Source organism: Notolepis coatsorum (assembly GCF_963971535.1).
Source record: "Notolepis coatsorum genome assembly, chromosome: 11".
NCBI lineage: Eukaryota > Metazoa > Chordata > Actinopteri > Aulopiformes > Paralepididae > Notolepis > Notolepis coatsorum.
This window is the reverse complement of record NC_140175.1, coordinates 63,592,930-63,606,207: the sequence shown is the minus strand read 5'-3', so window position 1 is coordinate 63,606,207 and position 13,278 is coordinate 63,592,930. Positions and strand designations below refer to the sequence as shown.

General features: G+C 41.8%; 1 protein-coding gene across 2 annotated transcripts in view; it reads right to left on the bottom strand.

The window, feature by feature from the left end:
* The window catches only part of vldlr (very low density lipoprotein receptor), a 159,848-nt gene that overhangs the window by 120,498 nt on the left and 26,072 nt on the right, over nt 1-13,278 (bottom strand). For both annotated transcript variants that reach the window (XM_084324036.1, XM_084324035.1), the window contains exon 2: nt 12,775-12,894. In XM_084324036.1, coding sequence (XP_084180162.1) covers nt 12,775-12,894 — 120 coding nt within the window. The remainder of the gene's footprint in view (nt 1-12,774; nt 12,895-13,278) is intronic.

Below are 13,278 nucleotides of genomic sequence, written 5' to 3'. Positions count from 1 at the left end.
GGAATTGAGGATCTGGACCCATTTATACATAAAGCATCAGTTCTTTCTTATACACCCCCCTCCCTACCTCTCCGACTTGCGAGCTTCTGAATCGGTTATGATAAAGATAAGATAAACTCCATTCATTCTTGTGGGAAAGAGTTCTAAAATATACATATATATATATATATATATATATATATATATATATATATATATATATATATAACACTATTAAAGAGTATTTATCAAAGCTGAAGTTCATGTTTGTACCCATGTTGTGATACCCTAAGGCCCCTGTGACACCCATTCAAAACCAAATAGTAACTTAAAAAGATAAATCTTGTGCGTATCAGACATGTGCTCATCATTTTAAATATAGCGCTTACCAGATATGTGCTCATCGTTTTTTTTTTGTATCCACTTTTTCTCCTCATATTTTTCTTGGATTTTCCTCCCATCCCAATTTAGTCGTTATGCCAATTCCCCCCTCCCCTTCCTGGTCATTGCGCGCATTTTCCCCCTACTTGCCGGTCTAGGGAGCCCTGAAGTCGATCACATGCTTCCTCCGATACATTAGGAGACAGCCAGCAGCCTCTTTTCACCTGGCAGCGAGGACTCTCATTGGGTAAGTATAGCGCGTGGGAGGGTACCTCACCTCACCCAGATCCCTTCCTCGCTGTGCAGGCGCCCTGATCGACCTGTAGGAGTCGCTGTTTACAACGACCAGATTACCACCCACAGGCTTCCCTCCCGCTGACACTGCCAATTGTGTCAGTATGACGACCGGCCAAGCCGGAGGCACCGCTGACAGCTGGATTCGATACCAGTGTCTATGCGGTGGTAGACAGATGCTTAGTCCGCTGCGCTACCCGGCCGCCATATGTGCTCATCATTTAAAATCTAGTGCTTACCAGAGATGAGTATATCATGTTTCAGGAAATAATTAATTCAGCAGGAAACGAGCATAAAAAACAACTAAGTAAGCAGACAAGAGGTTATAATGTAGACTTGTAGAGCAATACGACTGTAGAAATGGAGGGAGAGAGACTGAAAGAGAGGCCACATCCTCCAAACAGTGGCCTCCTAGACAGCCTTTCAGTCGAGAGGGGGAGAGAAGGGATTACTTTGTAAATTAAATGGGCAGGTAATCAATTTTAGATTACAGGCGCATGGCTGTCGCTCCATCAGACACTCCTCCATTGAGTGCAGGATTGGGCTCCAATCCCTTTCAATCAATTCAGTGCGGAAATGTATCGAAGCTTTGAGCGAGGGAAGGTTTCTCTGTAACCTAGTGAGAGAATCAGCAGTCGTAACATTTTGCACTGATTGAAATTGAATTGCGAGGTTCCTAAGTCGGAGTGTGTCGTTTCCTGTTTTGTACTGCAGCACGCTGGATTTGAAATGGAACAATGACTAGGCGGTTAAAGGGCAGAATTTCTGCTTTAATTTGATGGTGTTTACATCCATCTTGGCTGAGCCATGTAAGTCTTGTAGCCCTTTTATACATAGTGCCCCAATTCTAGGGGACCAAAGGTAATTTGGTATATCATATTTGGTTGCAAATATTTTGCAATCAATGACTGTCTGAAGTCCTACTAACAAAGCAGAGACCAATGATCTTCAATACATTAGAATGGAGCTTAAAGATTCTCTCTACATGCGTTAACAAGAACTTTGTTTGGCATAGTTTTCCCACCAGAAACGTTCAATAAACTAGTGAAAATGGTTTAGCAGCATCTCTACACCTTTGCCCTCATTGAGAATGCCAGGATCTATGAACACCCCACATTTCACGTTAGCATTTCCTGGATGACATTGTGGCCAGCTGGACAATAGTTGTACGGTAGGTTGCCAGGATTAGTTGCGTCACACAGGCAGCTTAGATTTTGAGGAAATGCAGAGAAGAATGTGAAAAGGGCACTCTGGTGACAAGTTCCGCACAAACAACAATCTGTAGTCATGCCTTCAAGAGAAGCTGCTTCACCCAAAAAAAACAGTGATTTATTCTGCACATAATCTCTAATCACATATCCCAAGGCTCTAAACTGTTTTGCATCGTGATGTCTGAGGACACTGAATCCTTGTGTTGAGTTAATTACAGCTGATTTAGATAAAAAAAAGTAGACAAGGATTGCAATGGGGATCTACTCTGCTATATTCTCCAGAGGTGGGACAGAATCGTAGTTTTCCAGTCACAAGTAAGTCTCAAGTTAAGACGGCAAAGTCTCAAGTCAAGTCACAATTCAGACACTTTGGGTTTCAAGTCCTAAACAAGTGATAGTAGGGGCGGGGGGCATCTTCTTTGACAAGGTTCTTCATTCCGACTTCAGGTTGATCCTTTTCGCTTTCTAGGAATTCCTCAAATTAATGTTTCGTTTTCTCAAACATGTAAGGGGTGGGGTCTGATTGATCAAGCCAATCTTTGCTGTGCCGACTGTATTTCTACATTCTGACTTCATTTGAGGTCAGGCAATTTAGTACCCTTTCATTTTTCTCAGACACCTGCCATAGGCCTAAAGGTAGAGGTGCAGTAAACGGTTTTAAGGCACGACATGGAGGGCGAAGAACCACCTGATGCACAGTAGAGTGCCTTATAACCGTTTAACGCACACCTATAAGTTGATTATTCCACTTATACCATGGTAATTTGCCAAGAATATAAAATAAAAGCCTTCATAGATTTATGGTGAATGTTTTGCACTCGTCATTGGTGTGTTTTCGTTAGTTTATCAAGTTGATAAGTCAGCTGTGCTTTGCCGCAGTTAAACAGCTGTGCTCTTTAATGTTGCTATGGTTACAGGTTGGGTAGCGGATGAATTTAGAATGATGATTAAAATTAGCCGAACTACGTGTGCAATAAGTAAGGGATAATGTATAGCTACGAGGTCATTGTCGCAAAATAATTGACCAACACGGAGTTTAAAATACCGAGCCGCCTCGGCGAGGTGTTTTAAACGTCAGTGAAGGTCAATTATTTTGCGATGATGACCGAGTATAGCTATACATTATCCCGCTTATTACATGGCTAACTTACTAACAATATACCTAATTCATTTGACAAATCGCAGTTGTTCTGTGGCTCTGTCAGCCCAAATAAAGTGATTATTATTATCGCGGGCAGCCCGGCAGGTGTGTCTGATTAGCTGCACTGAAACAGTGTGTGTCAGTGGGGCTTGATTACTCCAGCTGCGAAAAACAATAATCAGCGGTGGTTATCGAAAAAGAATTCACTACTGTCGGGGGCTATTGACCAATCGCAAGCAAGCATTTCGGCGAATGTGAAAACGCCATGTAATAAGCGGTTTTAATGCACACCTGCCGGACAATCAGAAAAAAGTATCCACCCAGATAATATGCATCTGGTTACAGCGCTATCGACCAGAACTCGGCCGTCGGCAATTTGCGTGAGACGGGCTTGAAACTTTTATTTTATTTTTTTAAGAGTTTTTAAGAACATGTTTATTATAAAAGCGAGAGTTTTAGTATCTATAAAGGTAAGATTACTTTGTGTAAAGTAGGGCTGTCCCAGACTAAGGATTTGGATGGTCGACTATGATTGGCCAAAATTTGCCGTTAGTAGACTATTGGTTGACAAAATTAAATAAAAAATAAAATAAATTTACTTTATTTAATTTACATTTTGTATCATTCCATTTGGGCTGTGGGGGGTGCGTGAATACTTTCGGCAGCCAACATGCCCTTCCGCGTTGCTCTGATTGGCCGAGCGCGCGCATGCGCATGAGCCGCGACACGCTCCTCTGCCAGGCAGGAATACTAAGCTCCGCTTAACGCAATTTATACAAATGGAAGTATTGATTTCGACGTAACGAATCATTAAAAAAATATACCGTTAACTGGAATATGTTGCGTCTTTACAAATGTTGGATTATGTAATTGGTTTGTCATGACAAACCAATAAAAAAATCGCGAATTAACCGGTGGCTACAACAACACACAGTAACTACATGCATCATTGTTTACAATGAACGGTGGGGCTAATCGAAAGGACTGGACACTGATGTGTTAAACAGCAATCAATTAATTTAATATAACAGTCCGGTTCTGTGTTTGTTTGCGTCTGTAGATTGTTGGTGAACAACTAACGCCTCCGTGTGCAGTCCTTTCGATTAGCCCCACCGATGCCGTTCATTGTAAACAATGATGCATGTAGTTACTGTGTGTTGTTGTAGCCACCGGTTTCGCAATTTTTTATTAGTTTGTCATGACAAACCAATTACATAATCCAACATATGTGTAAAGGCACAACATATTCCAGTTAACTGTATATTTTTTTAATGATTTGTTACGGCAAAATCAATACTTCCATTTGTATAAATTGCGTTAAGATTCCTGCCTGGCAGAGGAGCATGTCGCGGCTCATGCGCATGCGCTCGCTCGGCCAATCAGAGCAACGCGGAAGGGCATGTTGGCTGCCGAAAGTATTCACGCGTGGGGGGTGCTTAATGTCTGAAGGAGTCGACTGAAAGCTTCTTGTCCTCTGCAAAAGCATGCAATTGGTCCACTGATGGATACATCTTGATATTTGTCTAGTCTAGTGTGTTCATTGGATGGGTGAAATCCTCTTTCAGTGCCTCTGTACCCGTTTTCGTAGGCAGTTCGCCTCTGGTATGCACACCATTAGCGTTAGCCACACTTCTAGGCCTCTTTTCTTTTGGAAAGGATAAAATAAAAAATAATTAAATTTTATTTTTTTATTCGACTAAGAGGTTGGCAGTCGACTACGGCTACTTTCGGCCGATTAGTCGACTAATAGGGGTCAGCCCTAGTGTAAAGTCATCCTGTTTTGAGAAGTTTCTCACCGCTCAGCTGTCCTCGCGGGGGAGGAGTTAGATTCACATTTGAATGAAATGCAGGCAGGCTCGTTCTGCTTTGTTTACAAACAGCCATCAGCTGATCTGCAGCTAAACTAACGTTAAGAGTTGAGGAAAAGCAATTGATTCATCGGATCTAATGAACGAGTTGTATATTTGAAAAGCCCTCGTTTTCAAGGAAAATATAAAGATTCCATGATAAGACATTTACTGGAATATTCTAGAATACACAAACGTTGTAATTTTTCCGCCTATTTATGAATAGTTTTCAAATAAACGCTAGATTATCGATAGTATATTATATTATTATACGATTCATAAATAGGCGGAAAAATTACAACGTTTGTGTATTCTAGAATATTCCAGTAAATGTCTTTTATCATGGAATCTTTATATTTTCCTTGAAAACGAGGGCTTTTCAAAATGCTATAAAACGAAAATGAACCGATAAAAAAACAATCGCTTCGACAATGTTGACTGCAAACGAGTCCTTGATAAAGCAACGGGCAGATTAGACACATAGCCATAATTTAAAACATAGATTAGGCGTTTTTAACACTAACATTGAAGTGGATGGTGGCATTCAACGGGTAAATCAAGGTTAAGCAAGGGCTCTGAAAGTGTTAAGACGGCACAGTGGTCTTACGCGACAGGGCTGTGTTAACGTCAGTGTGTTGTTGTGCACTGGTTGCAGCATGAAATAAAAATGTTGTTACATCGTAATCCGGTGCGTTTTTGGAAACATAATAAGGACGTTTACAGGACGTTCCCACAAAGTCCTCTTTTGGAATGTTCTGTTTGGGACAATTGAGGACCAAATTTAGACTTCCCGATTTGGTCCCCTATTGATTTAAACTGTGGGCTCGCGCTGCTGTGTTCTTCAGTTGGTACCAGTATTTAAACTGTGGGCTCGCGCTGCTGTGTTCTTCAGTTGGTACCAGTATTTAAACTGTGGGCTCGCACTGCGTTCTTCAGTTGGTACCAGTATTTAAACTGTGGGCTCGCACTGCATTCTTCAGTTGGCAGTTATTACACCGGAGAATGAAGAAAAGCCACAAAGACCAGCCACTGTTTGTTTTCATTTATTCTTTCAGGTGGGTAAATGATGCCTAAGCGCCTTTATTGGTAGTGTACCATTTTAATAGTTCGTTGGTTTATATCGTTTGTATTGTGCTTGGTTATATTGTTTGAGGGAACTGTACTGCTAGCTAACTGCATACGTTAGTGGAGTAACCATCACAAATGCTAACGTGAGTTAACCTCTTACTTATTGCGGATAAGTAAGGTGTTTTTTAAGGGGTAAATTCAGTAGTTAACTCATTGAGCGCCAGTCACGATGATAGTCGGGTTAACTCGCCGATCGTTCAGCGCCAGACCCGAGTATAGTCGGGTTTTAATAGTCATTTCTTTTATTAGCGATATCCATTCATTTATCCATCCAACCTGATGTTATCGTTGGGAATGGGTCTGAGCTCGCAAAAGGGCAAATACCGCCGCCTATCGTCTCCCGGATGGTATTGTACATCATTGGATGGGACTGTGCATAAAAAAAAAAGTCCGGTCCAGGTTTTCCTTCTCGGGCATGCAGTATTGTATACCACATTGACTGGGGACACTCTGAGCAGCGTGGATTATGCGTTTTGGATATATAACGTTGGATCAATAAATGCGATCAATATTTGGAATGGCGATCAGGAATTGGATTAATCTTTTTGCAGGACATCAGACGTGAGGTAAGAACTCAATGTTACCAATCTTGGGTTAATCAGATGTTTCTTTCACAGCGATCACAACGCGTCTGTGTGTGTGTCGTTGGCGCCAACCAATGCACGGATAATCGATTTTTCAGCCCGCTTCTGTATCGTGCATGAGGACACATACTATCGATAATCTAGCGTTTATTTGAAAACGATTCATAAATCAGCAGAAAAATGACAACGTGTTTTGTGTATTCCATTAACACATCCACCGCCATCCACGCTTTAAAGCGGTATTGCCCGCCATGCTTTGACCGCCAGATCTCGCTGTACAGTGTTATTGAGATCAATATTAAATTTTTTCGCCATAGAATTCATAATTCATATATACACCTCCGACGCTGCAGCTGGACCCTATGGCTCAATACAACAACGGCTCAATACCGCCGCCTGGTGGATGGTCGGGCGAGTTACACTCCAACAACAGGAAGTGGGGGCTGTGCGTCGATTAAATTCATCCGGCCGTCAAGACATTGTTGCAAGGCTCCCGACAGACACTATAGTACATATGGATCGCTTTATAAACTTAATAATCTATATGATTTCGGCGTTTATTGAGACATACAAACCGGAAATGGACCTAGGCGATCGACGTCCTATACTTGGGATATTTCACCGCCAGTCTTTGACGCACGGTAAGAGGACACTAACATTATTTTCAGCCCAATTGTTTATTCATTTCACTGCAAACCATCTGATCAATATATCACCCATACTACATAAAGCATTTACTGACGATCACGGAATTATAAACGACCCCCCCCTTTCCTCCATGCATGATGACGCATACGATCATATACAGTTGATTTTTTTTATATAGCGTGTAAATTAGGGGTTTTTAAGGTGTAAATTAGGGGGTTTGGTTTTGTAGTGGTGTATGTGTAACTAGGAGGGATATGAAGACTGTAACTAGGAGGGATATGAAGACTGTAACTAGGAGGGATATGAAGACTGTGTAAGTTAGTGCTCTCACCAGTATCTCACTATGATTATAGTTAGTGCTCTCACCACTACTGTGTTTAACACTTTGATTGCCTAAGGCTAAATTCATGATATACCATAGGTTGCCAGCTCTATTTGTCTATGTAGAAGTTCCCCTTCTTTGCAGGGCTATAACTTTTTAAATTCTATTGCTAAATTGCCATTATTAGGGCCCATTCAATGTCCTATATGTATTGTTCAGGGTGTATGAACGTTAAAACTTTTTCATTCACATATTCATACTAAAATATGATCTAAAGTATAAGTATGTTTTCATCTCTTTCTGCAGCTTTCTCCAGAACGTGATTTATAGCCCCAAATGCATTATATTGATGATCAAATACAGTTTGATAGCAATCGGCGCGATATAAAAAAATCCAACTGGACGGACTTCTGGAAGTTACTACACGTAATCTGATGTTGACCAGATGGCCGAGGGGGCGTTTATAATTCCGTGGGCAGCGTTATACCATTCATCTAATGTGGGTCAAATGTTCATCATAGCAGTTAGTATCGTACACATTGAAAAATAACGCTGAATCTTACCGTATCTTCCTCGCGCCGTTGGGCGATGAGCGTGGAACAGACATTTTCCTATTATGGGATATAGAAATATCCGGTCCATTTCCAGGTTGTATAATAATATATACGTCCAAATCATGTTGTTTTTTCGAGTTATTTGCAGCGATCGATGTTCACTGTGTGAAGACTGAGTCTCTCTAACACTAGCGAGTGCCCGGACCCCATATGGAGTGAGTCCTACCGGGTTAAAGGTAACATCCGTTTTTTCGATCTGCCGATCGGCCACCAGATGGCGGTCTTGAACCGCTAGAGGATTGAGAGGAGATCACACTTGTGTCTCAGGGCCCCGGAAAGGAAATATGATTCCCATCACAGATTTTTGAAATATTGATATCAAAGACGAGTTACGGCGTCTTCGGCAACTTGAGCATGGCGGGGAAGGACGCCTAAATGCGTCTTCCGGCAGTTAAAGTGTTAACAGCTATTTCAGTCATGACAGCATTCCTGTGACAGGCAGCACTTAATTATGTTAATGCTATTCAGGTGAGGGGGCGTTGCTGTTGCTATTGTTGACGCCCAGCTCAAACGAGCAGAAGTGTGAAATGTTTGAGCGACGATTTCTCCCCTTAAGAGTTCTAGAAAACAGACGGATTACAATATTTAAATGAATATGACGCATCATTTGAGATTCTGTACTTCAATCTGGAATAATCTGGAAAATGAAAATCTCTACATGTGGCACAAATCGCTGTGCACAGACACATATGGTATAATTGCATTTAATGATTAGTTCAGCTCAGCTGATGCAACAGCGGCCCTACTGCTAATGATCCTATTCACTCCTGACCTAACGTGAGCGACCCCACAGTGCAAAGTGCAATGAGACAAACATCATCCACTTTTGGCATTAGCTTGCTGGTCCCAAAAGCGGACACCGATGTTAACATTACAGCTAATGCTAGCTAAACACAGAATTCTACCGAGCATTAGCCCAAGTTGTGCTGCATTAACACTTTGAGTGCCAGGGACACGTTTTGTCGTTAGTTCATGCCGCCAGTTGAGTGCCACCAACGCTATATAGCGTTTGTTTGTGTTTTTTTTATTTATTTTTTGCGATTTGAATTCATATTGCATCATTAGAGCCTCACGCTAGTGTTGCAGACTCTCTGAGCTCAATTGGGAAAATACCGCCCCCTATCGTCTCTCCCTGTGTAACTGCACCCCATTCGTTTAGACTGATAGAGGGGGGGGGGGCAGCCTCCTCATGTTACTTTTCCGACGAGGCATCTGAAGAGACCAAAGTTGATCGCCGGCCCGGAAAACGCATGGAATATATATTTACAGTAACCAACGCTTAATCAATAAACGCGATCGATATTTAGAATGGCGATCAGGAATTGGAATAATCTTTTTGGATAACATCTGATCTGAGGTAAGCAATTTATTTTACCAGTCTTAGGGTAATCGGATCCGTTTTCACCTATATATCAACGTGTCCCATATGTGCGTGCTCGCTGATCAGGAAATGAGAATATATTTTTCAGATCGCTTCTCTAGCGTGCATAAGTACACATATACTATCGATAATCTAGCGTTTTTGAAAACTATTCATAAATAGGCCAAAAAATGACAGTTGTGTATGCCAGAATATTCCAGTAAATGCCGTTTATCACGGAATCTTTATATTTTCCTGAAAAACAAGGGCTTTTCAAAATGCTATAAAACGGAAATTTACAGATTAAAAAACAATCCGTCTCGACAATGTTGACTGCAAACAAGTCATTGATAAACGACGGGCAGATTAGACACATAGCCATAATTTAAGACAGATTATGCGTTCACAACGCTATCATTGAAGTGGGTGCTGGCATTCAACGGCGGTAAGGCGCACCGCATCGCCGGTAATCAAAGTGTTAAGACTGAAGGGAAGACTAGGAGCATTGAAGGAGCAATGTAGGAAAGTTAACGTCACGGATATGAGAGAGGACGAGGATGCTACATTAGTCAACATTTACGTTGATACTTTTATGAGCAACTAATTGTCTACGCATTTCATACAGTACAACGTTATGTTTATTGCTGCGTTTACAGTCTATGCTTTATGCTAATTGTGTCATCACCTAAATGGCTAATGTAATGCCATTTCAAACTTTTGGTAACATTCTATACTGGCACTAATCATTTACCATCAATCGAATGTTGCGGCAAAGGGAACAATAAACTCTTCAAATCAGAGTCAAAACAAGACCTTGACCAATAAATAAATATTCATGACTCAAATCTGATCGAGCCCAAGCCATGCTACTCACACCCGTTACTGTCCCTCCCTTCCTTCACTCTTAATCTGTGACGTACCAACCTCTTCTCCGCTTTCCTCATAGTCCTCTGTTCTTCTCATCTCCCTCCTCCATCCTGTCCATCAACCTCACCCTTCTCTCCATCTCATTTTTGCATCCTCCCTCCACCTTCCCCCCCTCCCTTCATCCATGTTACCCAGTCTCACATGACCCAGATAAGACTGAACGAGAGAGACAGAACGAAGAGAGAGAGAAACTATTAAAGAGAGAACAAATTGGAGAGAAAACTCAAATTATGTTGGACAGACACACAAACACACTTGTTCACACATACATGCTCGATCACTCAGACACACACACACACACAGTGTGTCAGGTCCATATTTAGCTCCTCTCTCTTCCCCTCTCTACAACCTTCTCTTTACCAGGTCACACTGTCCCACAGGATGCTGGGAAAGCTCCCAACAAGGCACAGCTAACCAGGGTTGTGTGATGTGTGTGCCTGTGTGAGTGAGTGAGTGAGTGAGTGAGTGAGTACAGTTGGGTATCGTTTGGATTTGATAAGATTATGGTATTTTTAGTAGAGGAGAAAATCAAATATCAATAACAAACACCTTCTTAAGGCTATAGTCAGTCAATTGTGAACCATGAAACAAGGGTATCCGTTTCTGATGCAGGGAGATATTCCAGAAGGCTAACCTAAGGAAGGAGACAACTGTTGCCAAGGGATGTAACCCATTCACCATAAATCACTGCTTAGAGACATTCATCCATCTCTCTCTGTGCTCATGGCTAAAGTAAAATGTGTTTTCTTTAACCCTCTAAAGCAGAGCGTTGAAGAGATACTAGACATGTTTTACAAAACATGAAATATCTTTGTATCCGAATCAGGATATTCTATTCTTTCCTCCTAAATTGAAAGCATCTCTCAGAAGTTAGGCTTAGAATTGACAAATCTTGAAACACCTAGATGTAATCTCTGTCTTCCACATACAGACTAGTAAATACAATCCTTCTCTCGATCTCTCACTGAAAAGGACTCCGAGCCAGATAGCTGGGACAGTGACGACGACATTCGCAGTGAAGGATTTAATGCGTTTGAAGTAACCTACTCTTGCATCAATTGATCCGACATTGTGCCGCTTGACTGAAAATCACATCACCTGTTGATGATTCATGTGTGTAACTATGCTATTTGGATAAGGTGCAGAGAGGGACATTGATACAGTAGGAGCCCACAACAGAAAAGGGTGAGAGCTATGGATGGGCCTTTTGTGTGTGTTTGAATAATATCCAAATAAATACCAGTCACTCACTGGGCGTTTATTTTATGTCAAATATTGCAAGGTAATATTTACACTGTACCAGAAATAAAGGGTAGGTTCCCCCGAATCATAAAAAGGTATAACACTTGATACTGACTCAAAGACTAAGCTTGGAATTGGCAAACATATAACACTATGTCCAGGCGAACCTTTGTCTATGTAGGCTTTTAGAGGGTTAATAGGGGGTCACTGAGGACAGACTGGAGGTGGTAGGATATTTGCATCTTGGTTTATTGGTACCTCCAAAATAAAAAGACCAATGTCAGCTGTCAGTATGTTGCTATACTTGTGTGAAGTGCCAACATTTGGGGCATATGCCTGGCAGATGCCAACATTGCTACTGCCAACTGTATCTGGGGATATGAATCAGGGACTTTAACACGTTGAAAACGGTGTTGAAGCAAATGCTTTGTCATATTGGAGGTTTTTCTTTTGCTGTTGAAATGACTTATAAATCAAGGCTCCCACAGAGTCGGGCGTACTGTGAGCGGTGCGGACTCCGCGCGGTATGTCCGCAGCATGGAAAGAAAGCATAAGAAAACGCCACAACTACTATCAAAGTCTTAGTGGACTAAGACCAAATCCAGTGATTAATGGACTAAGCTGGGACACACCTGGTGATCAGTATTACTGTGTAGTAGGGCTGTCCCCGACTAAGGATTTGTAGTCTACTTGTAGTCGCCGAAATGAGCCGATAGTCAACTATATAAAAAAAAAAAAAAAGTATATATGTCTGAAGGAGTCGACGGAAGGCTTCTTGTTCTCTGCGAAAGCATGCAATTGGTCCATTGATGGATACATCTTGATATTTGTCTAGTCTAGTGAGTAGTGTGTTCATTAGATGGGTGAAATCCTCTTTCAGTATCTCTGTGCCCGTTTTCTGGTATGCATGCCATTAGCGTTAGCCACGCTTCTAAGCCTCTTTGCTTTTGGAAAGAATGATAAAAAAACAAAAAAAAATGTAAAAATAAAAATTCTCATTCGACTAAGAGGTCGACTACGGCTCCTTTCGATCGATTAGTCGATTATTCGACTAATGGGGGTCAGCCCTACTGTGTAGCAACCATAATTCTCTCACCACAGGAGCTCTCGTCGCTGCCATCAGAGCAGTCATCATCCCCGTCACACTGCCAGATAGACGGGATACAGCGGCCATTACCACACTGGAACTGACTGGGCTCACATTCAGTCTTAGAATCTAGGAGAGAGAGAGAGAGAGAGAGAGAGAGAGAGAGGATTAACATATGACTCATATTTTGTCATAATGTAGCTATGGAATGAACACCATGGCTGAAGTCAAGAGTCTTGGCAAACATACAGCAGTGAAACCAGAACTAAATTTAGTTTGAATGTGGTTGAGCTGGTGCACTACAAAAGTACAATGGCCGGGGCTCTATGGGGAAACCATGGCACTCCCCTGGTTAAAAGTAGTTTCAAACGAACTATTACATATCGACAGTAGCTTTGGCAGGGATTGATTGTTTAGATCGCTAGCAAGTAGGGATGCCCCGATCGATCGGCCAGCGATCGGTATCGGCCGATATTCAGTATAAATATGAGATCGGTGATCGGTGATAATGCT